The 21,891-nt window shown below is 47.5% G+C and overlaps 1 protein-coding gene across 1 annotated transcript in view; it reads left to right on the forward strand.

Moving 5' to 3' along the window:
• LOC119849173 (corticotropin-releasing factor receptor 1) overlaps positions 1–21,891 on the forward strand; it is a 120,759-nt gene that overhangs the window by 24,412 nt on the left and 74,456 nt on the right. Inside the window, exon 2 of the mRNA XM_038385990.2 lies at positions 7,408–7,492. Coding sequence (XP_038241918.1) covers positions 7,408–7,492 — 85 coding nt within the window. The remainder of the gene's footprint in view (positions 1–7,407; positions 7,493–21,891) is intronic.

The raw sequence follows: 21,891 nt of genomic DNA on the forward strand, positions 1-21,891 counted from the left end.
CAAAATGCCAGACCCACCTTTCCGGAAAGTCTGCTACCCCGTTATTCAGAGGCACTTTCCCTTTTTGCTGGGGACCTGAACTTGCCACTCCAGGCCTTGCTGGAGGAAGCCACCATGTTGCAAAAGAAGCTGCCATGCAGAATTGGCAAACGCACTTCCGTAAGTGGTGACATCTCCATGGTGGGCAGACCGATCCCTTTACATGCTGCTTTTGGATAGGAAGACTGAGACTTTGGGTAAAAGTGCCAGAAATGCTGAAATGCCTGTAAAAACAATGAGGAATCCTTGTGGACCCTTAGAGACTAACAAATTTATTTTTATTATTTATTTCCCTCTATTAATATTTACCCCTTCTTGTCAACTGTTGAGAATAGGCCACTTCCACCTTAATTGAATAGGCCTCATTAGCACTGACTCCCCACCCCCACCCTTGGTAAGGCAACTCCCATCTTTTCATCTGCTGTAATATATGTACTTCTCACTGTATTTTTCATTCCGTGCATCTGATGAAGTGGGTTTTAGCCCACAAAAGCGTATGCCCAAATAAATGTGTTCATCTCTAAGGTGCCACAAGGACTCCTCATTGTTTTTGCTAATACAGACTAACACGGCTACCCCTCTGAAACTTGAGGTGACTGTGACACCCTGGCACCCCAATATTTACCACTGTCATGTAATATGTTTGGTACAAAGTATGCCTTGTGAGGTGTCATTCTAAATGTCTTGATCTGCTAGCAGTGGTTCTTAACCTTTACTGCAGCTAGACAGTAATATCTCATTGGATTGTACATGCTATTGTTGTATGTGAAGTTATGAAGTTTGGCTCTGTAGATGTTACTGAAACACGTCATGAGGTTGAAAACACCCACAAGCAGCCTTCCAGGTACAACAGTAAAAAGGCCAAACAATGTTAATGGCTTATTGAGGAAATGCAGACAAGCACCAGGATTACCCCAGGAACTGTGTGCAATAGAAACCTCTCAGAAATAGTGCCACACAGTAGGAACTGTTTGACCCAGGTCACAGCAAAAGAGCTTTCCAGCGAGTGGAAAGAAGATATAAAAGGGGGACAATTACATCATGAGGGGACCTCACTCTCCCGACAACAACACATCTGGAAACACCTGAGGGGCAAGGACTGAACTGTGGGAAGTGATGGTCCCAGGCTAGAGGGATTTTTAGCCTGTGTGTGAAAACCTGGGAAAGCCAAGGCAATTTGTGCCTTTAGAATCTGTCAGCCTGTTTATCACTCAGGGTGAGAATTTGCTAATTTATATCCTACCTATCTAGTGTATTAAACTCAGTTTGTGATTTTGTTTAAGTACTAAGGTAATCTGCATAATGCAGTTGCAGCATCTTCAGATACTAATAGCCAGCTCTTCTGTAGCACTTTTCCTAAGCAGAGATCAGAGCTCAACACAGTCTTTACTCCTCACTGCCTTTGAGGCAAGGCAATGACATTACCCTTATTTTGCAGATGGGGAATGTAGGCACAGGGAGACCAAGTGACAGGGAGGCTGGTGTCACACAAGAGAGCTGCAGCAGAACAAGGAATTGATCCCTCATCCTCTACATGAGGGCCCTAACCACTGGACTTTCCTCTTGAAAACAGCTGCAGAGGAACATGCTGATGCTTTGCAGCCTAGTGCGGAGAAAAACCCGTTAATCCAGCCTCCCAGTTGGCCTGTGGACAAAGAGATGGCTGGAGCGTTCTTCCTTCTCAAGAGTCAGGAACGTCCGAGGCATAATGCTATTCCAGTGTCCCGCTATAATTCACAGCAGAGGCTGTGCAGGGATAGCCCAAGCGCCTGTCCGGCAGGAAGCCGGCATTCCAGGAGGAACATCTGAGCCCCAGCTTGGGGAAAACAGGGCTGGAACGAGGGCTAGAGGGGGCCCTGCTGGCTGCTAGCTTCGGTAAGGGCTGCTGAGTAAACGCCATTCTAACCCTCTACTCCTGACTCCCAATGTGCAATTGCCCATGGCTGGGCCTACATTTTCCAAAGTTACTAGTGAGTCTGGGGGTTTCTATTCTGTTCTGTCCAGATTCTTGTCCCACGCTCATCACTGCAGTATCTGAGCACCTCCCAGGAGACAGGTCTGACCTCTGTCATGTCTTTGTTCTTATCCTAAAAGTGCGTGCAGGGGAGGGTCTCATTTTGATAGGAGGTTTTTAATTATTTTTAGGGGGTGGAAAGTCTTCAGCATACAGGGGCCCAACAGGAGACTCCTCGAAGGGGGCCAGACTTTAAGAGAGGGCAGAACATGTAGCACCCTGAAAATCAGACCCCTTTTAAAGGAGCCCCCAATCTGAAGCCCCCAGGATCACTAGCCACTTTGGATAGCACAGGCCTCAGTCTCTGCCCAGCAGTGAAGCAGATCTGCTGTCCTGGAGGATGAGAAGAGAAAGGACACTTTGCCCTCTGATAAATATTCTTGTCATTTATTCATCGCCATCGCCAAAGCCAAAGCAGTGAAGGGCTGAACACTGCAATTGAAGGAAACAAGCCCTCAGGATGGAGCCTGGCTCAGCCTTCCCCTGGAGGGAACTGGCTTTGATTTGACTGAACGAGGAATGTTTGGCTTGAAATGTGATTCCAGAGGCTGAAAGTTATGGCAGGCCTGATGTGCCACACAGGAGCTAAGTCTGATGCAAAGAGAGGCAGGAGTCCAGTGGGATGGACTGAAGATGGTGGCAGTAGTGGGATCATTGGGAGAGGACAGTGAGTGTTCTGAGCCGTGCTGGGAGGAGGAGGTTGCATGCACTGGGGCAGCAGGCACTTTTGCAGTTGTGCCAAAATCTGTACGAATTTTAAAAAAATAGCTGGGTCAAGAGACAGGGACTGAGATGGCCAGAGCTACTCTTCTCTGCCAGCAAGTCACAGGCTGGTAGCGTGGTTCCCCAGCGGACGAAATAACTCCCAGTGCTGGGGGTATGGTGTGAGTGACCAGGCTCGGGCCAAGTACTGGCAGCATTCCCTAGCCCTGCTGTAGTGGAAGCGATTCAGAGATTCAGACATTCCAAGGCCAGAAGGGAGCACTATGATCATCTGGTCTGACCTCCTGTGTAACACAGGCCAAAGACCTGCCCCGAAATAATTTCTAGAGCAGGATTGCTAGAGAAACAGCCCATCTTGCTTTAAAAAATTGTCAGTCATGGAGAATCCCCCACAACCCTTGTTAATTGTTCCAATGGTTAATTACTCTCACTGTTAACAAATTACACCTTATTTCCAGTCTGAATTATACTCGCTTCAGCTTCCAGCATTGAATGGAGTGCTACTTTTCTCTGCTAGATTGAATAGCCCATTATTAAATACTTGTTCCCCCATACAATACTTATGGGCAGTGATCACGTCACCCATCCCTTGGCCTTCTCTTTGTTAATTGCGTTCTTTGAGTCTATCACTATAAAGCATGTTTTCTAATGCTCTGAATCATTCTTGTGGCTCTTCTCTGAACCCTCTCCAATTTATCCTTTTGAACTGGGGGCACCTGAACTGGACACAGGATTCCAGCATCAGTTGCACCAGTGCCAAATATACAAGATTGCCACATTTATGGCTCCAAGGATCGCATTAGCTCCTTTGGCCACAGAGTCACACTGGGAGCTCACGTCTGGCTGATCATCCACCATGACCCCCAAATCTTTTTCAGTCAGTTCTTCCCAGAATAGAGTCCCCCTATCCTGAACATTCTTTGTTCCTAGCTACAAACATTTGTTTATTTGCCCCCAGTTTACCAGGCAATCCAGATCGCTCTGATTCTGTGTCCTGTCTTCTTCAATATTTACCACTCTCCCAATTTTTGTGTCTGCAAACTTTATCAGTGATGATTTTATGGTTTCTTCCAGGTCATTGATAAAAATGTTAAATAACCTAGGCCCAGGAACTGATCCCTGTGAGACCCCCTAGAAACAGATCCACTTGATGATGATTCTCCATTGATAGTTTCATTCTGAGTCCTCTCAGTTAGCCAGTTTTTAATCCATTTAACATGTGCCAGGTTAATTTTATATTGTTCTAGTTTCTTAATCAAAGTATCGGGTGGTACCAAATCCAACACCTTACAGAAGTCTATATGTATTACACCAACACTGTTACCTCTATCAATCAAACTGATAATCTCATCAAAAAAGATATCAAGTTAGTTTGAGAGGATCTATTTTCCATAAACCCATGCTGATTTGCATTAATTGCATTATCCTCCTTTAAGTCTTTATTAACCGAGTCCCCAGTCAACTGCAGCATTATCTTGCCTGGGATTGATGTCAGTCTGATGAGCCTATAATTACCCAGGAAAGACTTGATGGAAAGTCGAGGCAGCCAGAGCATCAGGATTGTAATAAAAGTCTGGAGCCTTTCCCATCGGTGGCCTGGTAGAACAGCCAGTAACAGTAGTCTTCACACATGCCGCGGGCACTTTTCATCCTGAAGGGACCCTGAGAATTTAGAGTGACACACAAACCAGAGTTGGGGAGTGCCTTATCCACCTCTGGGGTGGAACATCTGGCAGCATCACAACCCGGAACTAGAATTTAGGGCAAGAAGCAAATAGACAGATCCTTGGTGCTTATCGTACACAGCGTTTCATTAGAGCTCTTTGTAGGCATTCATTACCTCCCCATATTAACAACCTTCTGAGGGAGACAAATAATTATCGTCCTGTTTATACAGTGGGTAAACTGAGGCACAAATAGTCAAATTCTGTCCTGGTTAGTGCAGCTGCACCTGGGATGAATTTGACCCAGTGACTTCCCTAAGGTCACACAGTGAGCCAATGACCTTACTAGGAATAAAACCCAGGAGTCCCTTCTCTATCCACTAAACTCCCCTGCCCGATCTATGAATAGAACCCAGGAGTTCTGACTCTGGTTCCCTGCTTTAACCACTAGTCCTTTCTCCCATCCCAGACCTAAGAACAGAACTTAGGAGTCCTGACTCCCCTGCTCTAAGCACTAAACCCTTCCACTCCCTCATTTTAACACTAGGCAAACCCATGCTGCAGGCTCCCAGTGGAACATGACTTAAGAACACATGTCTTTGGACAACCCCCTTCATCGCAAGTGACTGAGGACTGAGCCCATGCTGGCTTGCAATTAGCAGAGCCCACTGCTGAATGTCCTGCAGCGCGCAGCGAGGGAGGGCATGCTAAATGAGCTTCCCAGGCCATTTATGCCCAATTATTTCTTTTCATCAGAGGGAGGCAGTTTTACTCCGGGGACCTGGAGCTCAAATCTCATCATAACAAACCATAAGACAATACATCAGGATGTAACACTGCACCTGAAGAAATCAGAGGCACTGCCTCTCTCCACCAGTGGCTGCAGTCGAAGTACAGCGCTTGCCTGGCATCTTGCTTTAACACGTGCCTGGTGACTAAGGCCAGAATTTTCCCAGGTGCCCATAATTAAGGCTAGGGAGGACAGACGAGTCAGTGGCAGAAAGGGCTAGCCTGTGTGTTAGGAGACCTGGGTTTCACTCCCACTGTGCTACGTACTCTCTGTCTGACTGTGGGTAGGTGATTTTTATTCCAGAATAATTACTCCATTTTGGAAGCACACTAATCATTTCAGAATAAAAGAGACTTTTACTCCAGATTAGAGCTTCCACACAGGTAAACTGTGCCAGAATAGCTCATGCTACAAGAGCAATTCTGGTTGATTTCCCCATCAGACCAGTCCTTGGCCTGTGCTTTGTACATCCATCAACTTTAACCAGGACTGTTTATAGATCAAAGACCTACTTGATGGAAGCCATTAACATCGTCCAGCATAACAATGTAGTCAAAGTCTGTGATTTTATTAGCAAGAGTATTTATTATTTGTCTTCCATAAGGTAACAGGGTTTGAATGTGAAGACAGGTTTGCACGCTTTCTCTCTCAGCTCCGTGGTACCTGCAATTGCTAAGGCTGAAAAGGAAGATGATAATTTTGGTGCCATTGCTAAATAGGATCAGAGAAGGTTGCAATGTGTTTACTGGGGCTGTGGTATCTTCACTGAGCATGAGTTGGGAATGATTGCATTGGAGAGGGTGTTGTGCATTGCTGTGATAGAAAGTCATGATGGCAGTGGGCTAACTCTTGCACACTGCGATTGTGTTGGGTTGGAATGGACCCTTACTTTGGGTTTTCCTTGCTTTCAGGGTATGTCTACACTTCAGTCAGGGGGTGTGATGGCAGCTCATGTAGATTTACCTGATCTAGCTGGGATCTCACTAGTTTGGGTGCCAATAGCAGTGAAGCTGCAGCAGCATGGCTTTCAGCACAGGCTATACAAGCCCACCCAGACTCCTGGCTATTTTACTTGGACGGCTAGCTTAAACTGAAGGCCATGCAGCCACAGCTTCACTGCTATTGATTCTTGGGCTCGCTAAATCAAAGCTAGCTTAGGTATGGCAATATGCTGAAATCACAGCTCCAACTGCAGTGTGGACAGACCCTTAGAGTCTTCATTTTGAGCAAATACACCTGAGCAACCTTATTTTTCATTCTGGTGCCTAGGAAAGTTGTGAACAAAGTTTTTTTTTTTTTTGCGGGAGGAGGGGCAGAATAAATATGATACATTTAAAAAAAACCTACAGCCTGATTTTCATTTATATTAAGGACACTTTATATGGTTCTGGGTGTGGAGAGGGCTCTTAAAGTAAGTGTGAATGTAATGTATGTTCACTGAAGGCTCCTTCAGCAAATCTGTTTCCTAGCTCTGCGCCTCAGTTTCCCCATCTGTAAAATGGGGATAATAGTACTGATCTCCTTTGTAAAGGGCTCTGAGAGCTACCGATGAAAAATGCTATAAAAGTGCCAGCTATTAATTAATTATTAGTGTAGATGAGAATCAGCCCCTTAGAGGAGCAAAGGGAGTTTATTGTACATTCTCACGCAGAATAATAAATAATAAATAACAATAATAATACTCATATATAGCTCTGGGCCTGGCTCTCTGAGAGTCAGGCCTCTCTAACAACCGGAGCAGAATTTGTAGGAAGCAGAATTTGCATAAGCTTCACAACCCTCGTTGTGACCTGAATGTGGGAATGGCTCTGTGCTGAAGCAGGCAGGGGGATTAGGAATTAGATGTACTGGACCAAATTCATCCCAGGAGCAATTCCTCTGGCTCCAGGGGCATTACACCGGGGATGAATTTGGCTCTGAGCAGCTCATTGGGCCAGGATCGGGTGCCTTTGTGCACAGTTCTCACCCAGGGAGGGCTGACACAGGGGAAGTTCCCTGAGGCCCCATCAGGAAGCTGGGACAATGTGACCAAAGCAAACCTGAGTTCTTCCTAGGGAATACTGTGGTCTCTTCCAACCCTAATATTCTATGATTCTATGTATGTGAGATCAGAATCGCCCGCGGTGATGGCCACCCGCAGCCCTAACAGTGTTTGCTTCCTCCACTTCTGTCTGCAGGTATTTATCCTCTGGATTAGCCCCATCTCGGCTTCCATCCAGGATCAATACTGTGAGAATTTACCTCCTATCAGTAACACCACTGGTAAGCACGCTACCCACCCTCCCCTGCACCAACCTCCCCGTCCCATCTAGCTTTGTTTCTGGAGTTGCTGAGTGGACATTAGCGACCTGGTTCTCCACTGAGGTAAGGCTAGTCAGGCTGAAGGGCTCTGGGGTTCTGCTGGGGTTAAATCGCCCGTACCGCAAACTTCAGGGAGTTTGTCTCATGGGTATTAAAACCTGACTCCCAGCTCTGGCTCAGACCTCACCCCAGAAGTTACAAGGACACCCCGAGACAGATTCTGTGCTGTGTCTCTAAGTGATGGAGCATAGAACTCCCAGCCTGCAGTTCTGGGAGGGACAGGGGCTTGGAGACTTTAATTCACCCTTATGCCCTCCTAGCCCTGGGATGCTCCGTGGGCCGGAGAGTGTACCCTCAGCCAGCCCCGTGGCTGCAGCACTACCTGGTCTCTACCTGCACGTGGGTCTCCTCACAACACAGTCTTATGTCTGCTGCCTGCACCAAAGGAAACCTTCTCCAGCCCCATGCGGGGCTTTTAAGCTCCTTTACGCTGCTCTGGTCCTTGTACGCAAGGGACCACCTGCCAGCTGAGAACGGGCAGAGTGCAGACATGTTCCATCTTGCTTCCTTCTGCCCCCCGTGTCTGCTGAGAGCGCCCTACAATGTTAGAGACACATTATATCACTCATATTTCGGGTGGTCATCCTGCACTATTGCTCATCAGCCTCATTGTCAGTAGAAAACTCTAAGTAAACGAGGAGGTGATCAGCAGGTGAGAGCTGTCTGAGAGCAGGAGACACAGGGTGTGTCCACGCTGCACGCTAAGCCTGGGCTGTTACTGAGGTTCGAGCCCAAGCTCCGCCTTCCATCCATGCACCCATCACTCTGACTGGCACTGAGGACCCGGCTCCTAGGATCCCACTCAGGGCGTGGATCAGATCCCAAGTCCTGCTGTGACTCGGGTCCAAGCCCTGTCATTTGGCAGTGTGGACGCAGGCAAAGCCACAGACACGAGTCAGAAGGTCTACGTGGTGCAGTGCGGATGCATGAGCACGGCTGTGAGACCCAGATCCTGCCATTGTAAACCCAGATTTACCATGCAGCCGGGACATTCAAGTGTGAGCTTGGAAACGCCGAGTCCCACAGACCCGGGCTTGGGGTGCAGTATAGACGTACCCGCAGAAACCCAGAGAGTCAGCCCCTGAGAGGATTCAGAGACAGAAGCAGCAAGCAGAGCTGGCGGGAGCTGAGTTTGAAGGGAGAGCAGTAATTGAGCTGGGAGTTTGGAAGAAAGCTGTTGGTAAGAACGGAGCAAAACTGGGGACTCCCAGGAGCAGAAGACTCCGGCAGTGGCCCCTCAGAAAGGGGAGGCTCCAGCTGGGTCAGCAGAAGCCAAGCCCAGAAGCCAGAGGGTTCTTGTGGGAGAATGGATCCCGCTGAGCAGGGGTACAGGCATGGAGGAGCCAGACACTGCAGGAGCGGGGTCTGCCTGGGTGAAGGTACTGGACAATGGGGCCCTGAATCAGCGTCAAAAGGAACTGGGAACAAAGTGCCGCTATTGACCTCGGGTGAGTGACTTGGAGGTGACGTCCCCGTAGAGGGGAATGGAAAAAAACCCTGCAGTATCTTTCTTTATTGTGGGAATTGGAGAATGGTTTTTATTACAAGGTTGGGGCAGGGAGGAGTTACTGCACTATATGTGACTAAATATGCCCAGAGGCAGGTTTTGTGTTGGACACAGAGAGATTATGTTCCTTTCTTGGGCAAACAAAAGGGGAAACTAAGGCAGGCACACTTTTTGTGCCATGGGCTGATGCTGGAGGGTGCTTCAGGTGGGGGCTCACTCTATCGCAAGTTGGAAATGTACTTCTAAAAAAAACAAACCGAGATTATCACCTAATCCCATGACTCCAAGAGCTGGGGCTTTACAAAAAATACACTAAACATCATGAGAATTGTGATAACATTGGGAATGCTGGCAACATTGAGTTTGGGCCAGATCTTCAGCCAGCATAACTCAGCTTAGCTTGGGTGAAGTCAATGGAGCGACACTGATTTACACCAGGGAAGGGTCTCCTGTCTCTCTCTCCCACTTCAGTCACTGAGAAATCCTCTCCAGGGGACACAGCTAACCTTTGGTTAGGTGAGAGTGCCAGCTAACTGGGCCTGCTGTATAGCCAAATGATTCTCCTCTCTATAGCCTGCAATCAATTTTGAAAGCATAGCTGTGCAAATCACAATTTTTCCATTCACTGGCCATTAAAAAAAACCAATTATTTGGGGGTCGGTCTGAAAATGAAATGTTCTACAAGCGCTGGCAAATCAAAAAGTTAAAACACAGGTCAAATGAAACATTCCATTTTGATTCTGACCATTTTAAACTTGTTTAAAAAAATACAATATAGAATCATAGAAGATTAGGGTTGGAAGAGACCTCAGGAGGTCATCTGGTCCAACCTCCTGCTCAAAGCAGGACCAATCCCCAACTAAAGCATCCCAGCCAGGGCTTTGTCAAGCCGGGCCTTAAAAACCTCTAAGGATGGAGATTCCACCACCTCCCAGGTAACCCATTCCCGTGCTTCTCCACCCTCCTAGTGAAATAGTTTTTCCTAATATCCAACCTAGACCTCCCCCACTGCAACTTGAGACCATTGCTCCTTGTTCTGTCATCTGCTACCACTGAGAACAGCTGAGCTCCGTCCTCTTTGGAACCCCCCTTCAGGTAATTGAAGGCTGCTATCAAATCCCCCCTTCACTCCTCTCTTCTGCAGACTAAATAAGCCCAGTTCCCTCTGCCTCGCCTCGTAAATCATGTGCCCCAGCCCCCTGATCATTTTCATTGGCCTCCGCTGGACTCTCTCCAATTTGTCCACATCCCTTCTGTAGTGAGGGGCCCAAAACTGGATGCAATACTCCAAGTGTGGCCTCACAAGTGCCAAATAGAGGGGAATAATCATTTCCCTCGATCTGCTGGCAATGCTCCTAATAATGCAGCCTAATATGCTGTTAGCCTTCTTGGCAACAAGGGCACACTATTGACTCATATCCAGCTTCTCGTCCACTGTAATCCACAGGTCCTTTTCTGCAGAACTGCCCCTTAGCCAGTAGGCCCCCAACCTGTAGCAGTGCATGGCATTCTTCCATCTAAGTGCAGAATATTGCACTTGTCCTTGTTGAACCTCGTCAGATTTCTTTTGGCCCAATCCTCCAATTTGTCTAGGACACTCTGGACCATATCCCTACCCTCCTGTACATCTACCTCTCCCCCCAACTTAGTGTCATCCGCGAACTTCTTGAAGGGGCAATCCATTCCATCATCCAGATCTTTAATGAAGATGATGAACAAAACCGGCCTCAGGACCGATCCCTGGGGCACTCCGCTTGATATTGGCTGCCAACTAGACATCGAGCTGTTGATCACTACCTGTTGAGCCCAACGATCTAGCCAGCTTTCTATCCACCTTATAGTCCATTCATCCAATCCAAACCTCTTTACTTGCTGGCAAGAATACTCTGGGGAGACCATATCAAAAGCTTTGCTAACGTCAAGTTATATCACATCCACCGCTTTCCCCATATCCATGTTGACTGTTCCTAATCGCCTTCCTCTCCTCCAAGTGCTTCAAAATGGATTCCTTGAGGACCTACTCCATGATTTTTCCAGGGACTGAGTTGAGGCTGACCAGTCTGTAGTTCCCCGGATCCTCCTTCTTCCCTTTTTTAAAGATGGGCACTACATTAGCCTTTTTCCAATCATCCGGGACCTCCCCCAATCGCCATGAGTTTTCAAAGATAATGGCCAATTGCTCTGCAATCACATCCGCCAACTCCCTCAGCACTCTCGGATGCTTTGCTTCCAGCCCCATGGGCTTGTGCACATCCAGTTTTTCTAAATAGTCCTTAACCTGTTTTTTCACCACAGACTGCTGGTCAACTTCTCCCCATACTGTGTTGCCCAGTTTAGTAGTCTGGGAGCTGACCTTGTCTGTGAAGGCAGAGTAAAAAGAAGCATTGAGTACTTCAACTTTTTCCACATCATCTGTCACTATGTTGCCTCCCCCATTCAGTAAGGGGCCCACACTTTCCCTGACCTTCTTCTTGTTGCTAACATACCTGTAGAAACTCTTCTTGTTACCCTTCACATCCCTTGCTAGCTGCAACTCCAATTATGTCTTGGCCTTGCAAATGAAAGGACATTTCTAAACAAAGTAATTTCAGACTGAAAAATCATTTCAAAACAGATTAAATGAGCTGTTTTGCCTTTTTCTAGGGTGTTTCTGGGGGGGTGGGGTTCCAACACGAACAATTCAATGGAACTGACACAAATTGACGGAAGTTTGTCAAATCTGCATTGTTGGGGGGGGGGAAGTTTTGGCTAAAAAACTTTACCCTGCTCTATTCGAAAGTCCCCAGATAGAAATCATTTAGGCTTCACTCTCTGTGTTTCCCACTCTAATGCTTCAATGTAGACACTCATTGCAGTGACATTAGGGGTTCTCCCATCGCTGTAGGTCATCCACCTACCTGAGAGGCCTTAGCTCGGCTCTTCCATTGACCTAGTGCTGTCTACACTGGGGGTGAGGTCGGCTTAAAGGTGTCTCTCGGGGTGTGGATTTTCCACACTCCTGAGCCACATCGCTATGTCAATGTAGCCTTTCATTGTAGACCAGCCTTTAGATGCTGGTCTCTGTTTCTCTGTGAGAGACCATGACACTCACTGCCAGCCAGCAGAGGGCAATCACAGACCCACAGTCATTCGCCCGCCCCAGGAGAGTGCAGTCTGCTTATTAGTATTATACCTCGAGGACAAAACATACATAAGCTAAGCAAAGGCCATGAGGAACACTGTGTCTATTTGACAAATACTTCTGAGTGCTGCATTTAATAATCAGTATTCATTTCTATGAATTCAATACTCACGAGTAGTCCAGGCATGGGCTTTACTGACAGAGTTTCTCCTGCACTACTTCCTCTTGCATTAGACTTGTGTAGGAATCAAAACACGGCCTGTAATTTGTGAGCTGATTCATAGTTAGCTCCAGCGCCTGGGTAGATCCTGAGCTGTGCCCTTGGAACAACGTGGCAAGTTTGCATCCGCTTCAAGCACAAGAGAGTCATTGCCATGAGATGGACCTTTGGTCTCCCAGGTGAAACGAGTTTGGCAGGTCTCAATCCGGCCCCACCATCACAACTGGACACTAATTGACCTTCTTGTTGGATATCTGCAGAGAGAAGCCAGAGGTGAAATAGGTCATGGAGAATGAAACCCCTTCCCAATGGGGGGAGGGGGTCACAGTCTCCATGCTGTGCCTATTCGGTGCCCTGCAGACCTGTCCAGCACCTCTTGCCACTCTGGGTTCCCATCCAAAACCAAGGTCTTTTTTCTTTATTTTCCCCACCAGAAATTAAAAATTGCCAATATTTCCCATGAGAACAATAGCATCCCTGTGTCACATAGCCAGCGGGACTCGGGGAGGATGCAAAGGAAAGCAAGATCCTCACTGGTCTCTTGCATGAAAATGCTGGAAAGGTTATTTTCCAATTTGCATGAAAGAAACAGTGGCCTCTGAGAAATCGCCTGGCCTAACCCAGCCCCCTGTAATCGACGACCTGTCAGGGTGACTGATGGCCTCAGAGGAGCCATGCTGATGAATAATCCCTGCCACACAGCTCCAGTTAGCACACCTCGCAAACTACTTTCTGAAATTAAATATTGGCACCGGCGCAGGATGACTCCCTCCCTCTCCGGCTGGCGGCTGCTGGAGAGTAGCGAGCCTCCAGCCGGCAAAGCAAACACTCTGCACGCCTCGCACAGTGGGGGGGGGGCGAGGGAACCCCGCAACGGTGCCAGGTTGGGGAGAGAGCTGGCCGCAGAGTGAGCCGTACGGCTGCACCCTGGGATCGTGGCTTGCAGCACAGCTGTTGGGGAAGGGGCAGTGGCACAGCAGCAAACACAGAGTGTGGATTTCATTAGGTGTACTGCTGTGTCAGCAGCTGGACCCTTCCTTTGTGAGCCCGAGTTCAGGCCGTGCATGTCCAGAGTGGGATGGGAGCTGGAAGAAACAAAGAGGGGACATCTACACTTGGAGCTCCAGGAGACATACCCACGCTTGCCTTGATCAGGAGAATGCACTAAAAATAGTGTAGCCACAACAGTACAAGCAGCAGGAGGGGCTAGGCACCGCGTGTGGGGATCTGTCCGAGACCCCAGGCATGTCCTCAGGGTGGCCAGCCCCTCCTGCCACTTGCTGTGCCACAGCTATCAGAGACAGCATGGGTGGCTCCTGGGAAGAAGGTGCCAGCAGTTTGCATTGCTCTGCAGGGCATGGAGTGGTGTCAACAGAATGAATATCCTGAGAAACCAAGAGGATCCACTGCCCCCTTCAGCTCCCCTGAGGTTCTCCCCTCACATCTAGGGTTCTGCTTCATACCCCCCTCGAGGGACCCAGCTCCCATGAGCCTCTGCTCTCTTTGAACCCCACACCAGGACTCAGATCCCATGGGCCCCTGCTCCCTCTGAGCCCCACACCAGGACCCAGCTCCAATGAGGCCCGGGGATCTGGCTGCAGTAGCGGCAGCTGGGAGCCCCGGGCCCTTTAAATCACCACCAGAGCTCCGGGGTTCCCGGCCACCACCACCACTACCCCAGGGCTCCAGCAGCAGGGGTCTGGTGGCAATTTGAAGGGTCCGGGACTCCAGCCGCTGCTGGGAGCCCCGGGCCCTTTAAATTGCGGGCCTCGGGAAGCTGCCCCCTGCCGGTATGGTCGGCTGTGTACCTACTCTTGTCGGTACACCACACTGGACCAGACCAGCTTATTTTCACCTCTGCTTATACCAACTATCACAAAATATTCAGGTTCCTTCCAGTCCCAAGAGACCAGTCACTTTCCTCAGATCAGTTTGTACCTTAGATCTCACAGCAAAGACAGCACTTGTAGCAAATCCTGTAATAAACTAAGGATTTATTAACTAGGAAAAAGAAATGAGAGAGTTATTTACCATTAAAGCAACCAACATATCTTACAAAGGAGTTACAGACTATGGTTCCAAAACGTGACTGAGTTGTAGCAATCTGTCCGCACTGAGTGTGCTTTAGGGCTAACCCAGATTGACCTCGGGGATCTTTGCTTTTGTTTCTCAGCCCCGTGAGAGTCCAAACAGCAAAGAGATGAAAAATTTTCATGTCAGCTATTTTTATTTTGCTCTTCTGAAATCCAAACGGATGGGATGAGCCCCTCTGCACGTAGCCTATGTAGGGGCAATTAGCAAAGTTTTTTCTAATGTGATGTGCCACAATGACCCATTTAGTTCGGATAATCCTCCCTGATGGTCAGGGCAGCCACTCCTCCTGCCTGAGTTCACAGGTTCAGAGTAGGCATTTGTACAGTTATAGAGCAAAATGTACCTATTACCTTAGAGCATGAGATACAGACTTTACAAGTCAGATTAATGCTTGCAGCAATTTGCAAGCATTCTATAGAGTCTAACCACTAAACACATTGTTACAAGTCCAACACCTATCTTGAACAATATTCACATATTGGTTGGTCTGGTTTCCAGCAATGAGTTTGTCGGTGCTCAGCTGACAGCTACAGCCTTGGGAGGAGCTGGTACCTGGTCTATCAACATCACAGTCAGAGACAGGATACTGGTTAGAAGGACCAGCATTCTGACCCAGTCTGGCAAGTCTTATGTTCCTAATGAAAACAGACAGTCCTTGCCTCAGAGAGCTCCCAGTTCAGGATTATGACAAGGTGAAACAGACAAAAGAGGATGGAGGATGGAGAAATAGGACAAGGTCTGAGTAAAGTGAGGTGTAAATGAGGGCTCTTGGTGGTTACAGGTTGAGTGGGGCCAAATTTTTCACACATAGCTTTTTTCGGCAAAAAGTGAAGGTTCAGGGACATCAAAAGGTGTATCGAATACATGTTGATTTCACCTAATTTTTCATCTAGAAAAAAAAACTTCTGAAAAATTCCCCCCAAAATCTATTGCTGATGTTTTCTAAACAAACCATTTCGATTTTTCTGTTTGAAACAACTTTTCATTTCAAGTTTCTTTAATTTTATTTTTATTTATATTCAAAAATGTTTTAAAATGGTCGAAATTGAAACAAAACAATTTGTTTGACCTGAAACCTTTTTTTTTTTTTTCAAATTTTCAATTCACTGAAAAGTTTTCTCAGTCTAACCCAAACTGAATTTTTCCCTGACTTTTTTAAATGGCCAGTGAACCCCAAAAAGCTGTTTTTCGCCCAGCTCCAGTTGCAGGGGTCGCCAGCCTGGCTGAAAGCAGAGGGTAGTCAGTTGTTAGCATCACCATGGGAAGTTCTCCATTATTATTGTTATGTTATTTGTATTGTGGCAGGATCTAGCAGCCCCAGTCACAGACCAGGACCCTGTGATGCTAGTCATTGTACAAACTCAGAACAAAAGACTATCTCTTCCCCAGAAAGCTTCCAATCTAAGGGCACGTCTACACTTAAAATGCTGCATCGGTGCTGCTGTAGTGCTTTAATGAAGAGCTCTCCTGTCGGTGTAGTTAATCCACCTCCACCAGAGTTAATCCACCTCCATAGTTAATCCACATCCGTCTACACTTTGGTCTTTGGTTAGAACTACGTTTTCACACCCCTGAGCCACGTACTTATATCAAAGTAATTCTGTAGTGTAGACCTGGCCTAGGCCTTTGGGATGGAGATTCCTTGTGAACCAGGTTCCCCCTCACACACACGCTCCAGTAAAGCGACGTGATGAAGTTTTGAAGCCCAGGGTGAAAACAAGGTGTGTAATGGAAGTGCCAACACAGCCTTGGCTGGGATGCAGGGCAAGCAGGAGTCAGGGTCATAATTCATTTGTTTTCCTCCCTGAAGGGTTTCATTACCTTGCTAGTGCAGGTGTCATTTGTCCTTGGGAGTGTTAGGCGGTGATAAATAGGCGGTGTTTTTCTCTTATTCATCTTCCCTGATCCGCAGTGTGCCTGGCTTTGTGGGTTCTTGATCTATTTCATTCCCGATAGTCTACTGATAAGGGGCTATTTGTCTGCCTTCTGCTGCATAGCTTCCTAGATTGATAGACACATGCAAAGACAGACTGATGGATAGAGGCTGGGACAGAGGGCTGGCTGGCTATCACAGGGAGAGGGGAAAACAGTAACCCTTTCAGCGCTGTGCACCACCCAATGAAATGGAATGTGCGGGCATCCCTGACCCATGCAGCAAGTCAGCCGGTACATTACTCTACCTTAATATACCTGCTGCATTCAGCACTACGGCCGGCCTGGTATGTTCATCAGCACAATAGGGGCATTCTGCTCGGCTGTATCTGGAACACTGGACATGCTCTTGCTTCCCTTTCTCATCTGAGCAGCCAGGCTATCAAAGGTGGAGCGAGAAACCGATTCCTTTTGCTCTCTAAAACCAGACTCTTTCAGGCAGCAGGAAGCCTCATTCACTTACTCTGTCATCTCACCAGAGAGCTGCTGCTAAAATCAGGTCAGAATTGAAGATGGGACTGGTGGGGGGGGTACACAGGTGTTGAGAAAAGCATGACTCTAACATCCAGGAGCGTGGGGGCTACCAGAAAATGTTGCCACCATGAAGAAGTGGACACTCCTCCTCCAGGGTTTGGATTTTGGTCATGTAGGGTTTTACTGGGAGTGTCCTTAGTAAAGGCCTGATCCTGGAAAAGTGCCCATTTCATCTGGAGGAAGGCAGTCCATCTGAGCACAAGTCTGGGAGATGGGAGCTCCTGAATTCTAGACTTACCTGTGTCTCCAGCTAGCTGCGTGACCTCCCTGCTTTGCAGCCCGTGTGCAAGCTGGAGTTGATACTTATCTACCCCTTTAAAGCGGGGTTGGGAGGAAGGATCCATCCTTACTGTGCTTCTCAATCCTTGGAGGATGAGAGATGCTAGGGGAGAGTTACATTGTTGCTTTTGTTGTTAATCATTAATCGGAGCACACAGAAAGCCAGTTGCACTCCATCTCTTTGATTTGTTCTGATATTGTCTCAGGTCAATCCATTATTGCTCACCACCAGGCTTTCTGCACCATTTTTGGAAGCATCTGGTTCTGGCTTCTATCGTCAGAGACACAATCCTGGTCTAATCCAGTCCAGCAATTCCTATGCTCCAATGAGAGCAGGGAGGGGTGTTATAGTGGAATTACAGTTTGATGTCAGCATAAACCACCTCTTGGTAGGGAAAGGTATAAGCTTAGAATAGAAATTGTTTGATACTTTTCCACAAACAACAAATTTCCCCTTCTGCCTTCCCTGGGCAGTGGGAATTTCTCCACTCAGCTGCACCAGGAAAGACTGCAAATGCTGTGTTCCTCTCTAATGCCTGCTGTGTGGAGGTGTGTCCCAAGTTATTCTACTTGTGTCGCTTTCCTCTGACAATGTCCCCCCCCCAAATCCTTAGGCTGATAAGGATCTGAGAATTTGGGAAAACAAATACTGGAACAAACTAGCTGGGACGTATGAGCATCAATTCCCTCCGCTGACTGAAAGTGGGACTGTTCAACTGTGTGTCATGGGCCGTATACTGCTAACAGCTAATGGAGATTCTCCTTTAGTTCTAGTGGCAGGGACCTGGGCTTGTGGAGCAGGAGGATTTGAGTTCTCTCTCTGTTGCCTCCCTGAAGTCCTGAGTGGCCATGGGGGCAGCGTAGTGACAGCAAAGTCCACGATGTGTTACAGGGTAATAAGAACAATCTATTGTCTGTTTCATTCAGGGCTTTTGAAGCCCCACTTGCTTTTTATAAATCAAATGTACAGTCCCTCGACAGACGGCAGCTGTGATGTGTGCATTATAAACAGCGGGGCTCTCTTCTGGCCTAAGTTCCACGGATGCAATTCCTGCTGGGGTCAACACTTGTCTGAGAGCTTGTCTACATGACGCTGCAGTCCGGACTACAGGGGTGTGAACGGCAGAGCACTCGAACTGCCCCATCTAGACCCTGTGGGAATGAACTAAGGTGTGCATTAACAGAGCCCTGTTTAAATGGGACAACATCAGCATGAACTCGATACCTTTTAGTTCACGCCAGCGGGGCCTACACAGGACAGTCAGAGCATAACACGGTAGAGCGCTCCACAGTTCACACCCCCCATAGGCCGCTCTGTGTAGACAAGCCCTAAAACACAGCAGAATCACCTCCCCTGTAGTGCCATTCCCAACTCCCTTGATTTCAGGATTTCTACTGCTAAAACTGGGAGCGGAATCCAGCCTCTGGGTAGATTAGATCAGGATAACTGGATTAATCCACTCTCATCTCTAACTAGATAAGTAGATTTCAGCTGCAGCCCTTTTCCTCAGCATGCAGGGGAATTTATGAAACCTTTGTTCGGGGTAATTTTAAATTAGGAGTTTTCTAATGAAGCTAACGAGAGCCCCAGTAGGGCCATGAGACATAATTAGCTAATGTCTGTGCAACACTTGGGAACTGGCATGTGCTAATAACATGAAGATGATTAGCATCTAGAGCTGCATGCTGTTGAGCACAGGGTCTGCTGAATACAGAGAAAGGGCTTCCTGGCATTTTGCAGCGAAATCGCTTTTCTCATCAACAAATATTTTGGAGATGGAATTTATTTCTCTTTGGTTCTTATCTGGCCCCCTTTCTGATAATAGAATCATAGAATCATAGAAGATTAGGGTTGGAAGAGACCTCAGGAGGTCATCTAGTCCAACCCCCTGCTCAAAGCAGGACCAATCCCCAACTAAAGCATCCCAGCCAGGGCTTTGTCATGCCAGGCCTTAAAAACCTCTAAGGATGGAGATTCCTCCTCCTCCCTAGGTAACCCATTCCAGTGCTTCACCGCCCTCCTAGTGAAATAGTATTTCCTAATATCCAACCTAGACCTCCTGCACTGCAACTTGAGACCATCGCTCCTTGTTCTGTCATCTGCCACCACTGAGAACAGCCAAGCTCCATCCTCTTTGGAACCCCCCTTCAGGTAGTTGAAGGCTGCTATCAAATCCCCCCTCTCTCTTCTGTTCTGCAGACTAAATAAGCCCAGTTCCCTCAGCCTCTTCTCGTAAGTCATGTGCCCCAGCCCCCTAATAATTTTCATCGCCCTCCACTGGACTCTCTCCAATTTGTCCACATACCTTCTGTAGTGTGGGGCCCAAAACTGGATGCAATAATCCAAGTGTGGCTTCACCAGTGCCGAATAGAGGGGAATAATCACTTCCCTCGATCTGCTGGCAATGCTCCTACTAATACAGCCCAATATGCCATTGGCCTTCTTGGCAACAAGGGCACATTTGAGCCCTCCCAATCTTCAATGCTTTATTCCCCTAACCCCACTGTGAGGCAGGGCAGTGCTATTCTCCATGTTTTTGAGTAGGTCGACACTTGGAGCTGGGGTGTGATTCCCAGCTGGAGGAGACATACCTATGCAAGCTCTGATCAAGTGATCACGCTAACAATAGAGCGTAGCCAAGCATGTGCCTGTCCAAAGCACTAAGTACGTACCTGCAGCAGATCAAGGGAAGTGATTATTCCCCTCTATTCGGCACTGGTGAGGCCACACCTGGAGTATTGCGTCCAGTTTTGGGCCCCACACTACAGAAGGTATGTGGACAAATTGGAGAGAGTCCAGTATATAACTAATATCTCAGATGGGTACCTAGTTGGCTGGAGTAATGTGTTGGCATCCTTTCATCTGCGAGAGACAGTGGGAATTACAGCCTATGATATAGATGGTTTGTAATGTCTCATGTGATTGAATACTCCAATCAGAGATTTGCATGATCTCTAGCAGTTATTGCAAATGTCTGTATCTTGGATGGGAGCTGCTTGCTTCCTATGGGCTTTTTTCTCTTCAAGCCGCAGGAGCCAGCTCCTGTCCTGGACTTTGATACCCTACTGGAGACAATGACACTGCTTGTTATGATCACTTGCCAAGACTTCCCATTGGTTAGGATCAATTCCAAATTCCTTCATATCTCACTTGCACGTGTCTTTATAGTGAAGCTTGGGACGTCCTGTTTTTCTTGTTCTCTTTGATAGCTTGCCATATAGCATGTCTTTGGATATGCATCCGTCTTCCAACCTACTCAGCTGGTCCAGCTAGCGCAGGTGTCTGCTTGAGCAAGGTTGTCACACTTTGTAAATTTGCCCTTTGAAGAACCTCTGCATTAGTGACTTTATCCTGCCATTTGGTGTTGAGTACGTGGCGTAAACAACATAGGTAGAAACTGTTCAAGCTTTTCTCCTGATGAGCATAAGTTGTCCATATTTCCCCACCATACATGACGCAGACTTGGTACACTAGCATTTTGATCTTGATAGTCAGCTTTGAGATGTTCCATGGTCTTTTAGCTAGTCTGCTAAAGGTAGTGGCTGCCTTTCCAATGAGAGCATTTAGTATATAACTAACATCTCAGATGGCTACCTACTTAGCTACACTGTTTTTAGCACATTAGATTGACTAGACCTAGGATGGGTATGTCTTCTCCAGCTGGGATTACATCCCCAGCGCAAAGTGCAGTGGTATCATTAGAGATGAGACACACAGAAGCTAAGTGACTTGCCCAAGGTCATGGAAGAAGACTATGACAGAGCTGGCCCTTGACCCCCCCTCCTCCCCCGCACCATTCCCAAGTCCTACACTCATGATATAACCACTGGATCATCCCACCTCTGAAAGTAACATTTCAGCAAAGCAATAGCAATGAGGAATTTTCTTCTGTAGACATAGTATTGCCAACCCTAAGTGTTCAAAACTCAGGCCTCCAAAATCCCAAGATTGTCTTAAAATCATGAGATTTTTACAAACCATACATGTGGAGTTTGTTTTATTTGCCTTCTGGGTTTTTAGCCTTTGGGCTCATGTTTTCATGTTTTCCTCCACTAGGAATAACTAGAGTTAATGAAAGCTGAGAGTTTCACCTAATCCTATGACTCTCAGAGCTGGGGCTTTAAGTAAAACCCCAAATAACACAAGATTTGCAATAAAACAGTGTGAGATGGCAACACTAAAGGTGGGGGAAAGCAGGCTGAGTATGTCTGGAGGGATCAATCAGTGTTAAGTCCCTGGGGGTGGTTTTGTAAAGGTGGCAAACCTTCTAGGAAGGATTTGGGACATTTGTTCCTCCCCACACATTGTTAATGCCCCTAGATACATCTGAAGTGCCAGGCCCCCTGTGATTCCAGCTCCTCCCTTTGAGGGGATGAAAATGATTGTGTTTAAGGCAAATGCATAAACAAGCTGTCTCTGGTTATCCCCGGATCCCGCTCGGCAGAGAGATAGGAGTCCCAATTCCAGAGCAGTTAAACTCTGAGCCCTCACTGATCCCCAGTGCTTCCCAGCATGCACTGCAATCATCTAAGCCGTGGGTGGCTCAGATAGGTCAGGCCCCTGGAACGACTTATCGGGGGATGCATTCCCAAGAGCTAAGCTGCGAGGCGCT

The sequence above is a fragment of the Dermochelys coriacea genome, chromosome 27 (genome assembly GCF_009764565.3).
Source record: "Dermochelys coriacea isolate rDerCor1 chromosome 27, rDerCor1.pri.v4, whole genome shotgun sequence".
Taxonomy (NCBI): Eukaryota; Metazoa; Chordata; order Testudines; family Dermochelyidae; genus Dermochelys; species Dermochelys coriacea.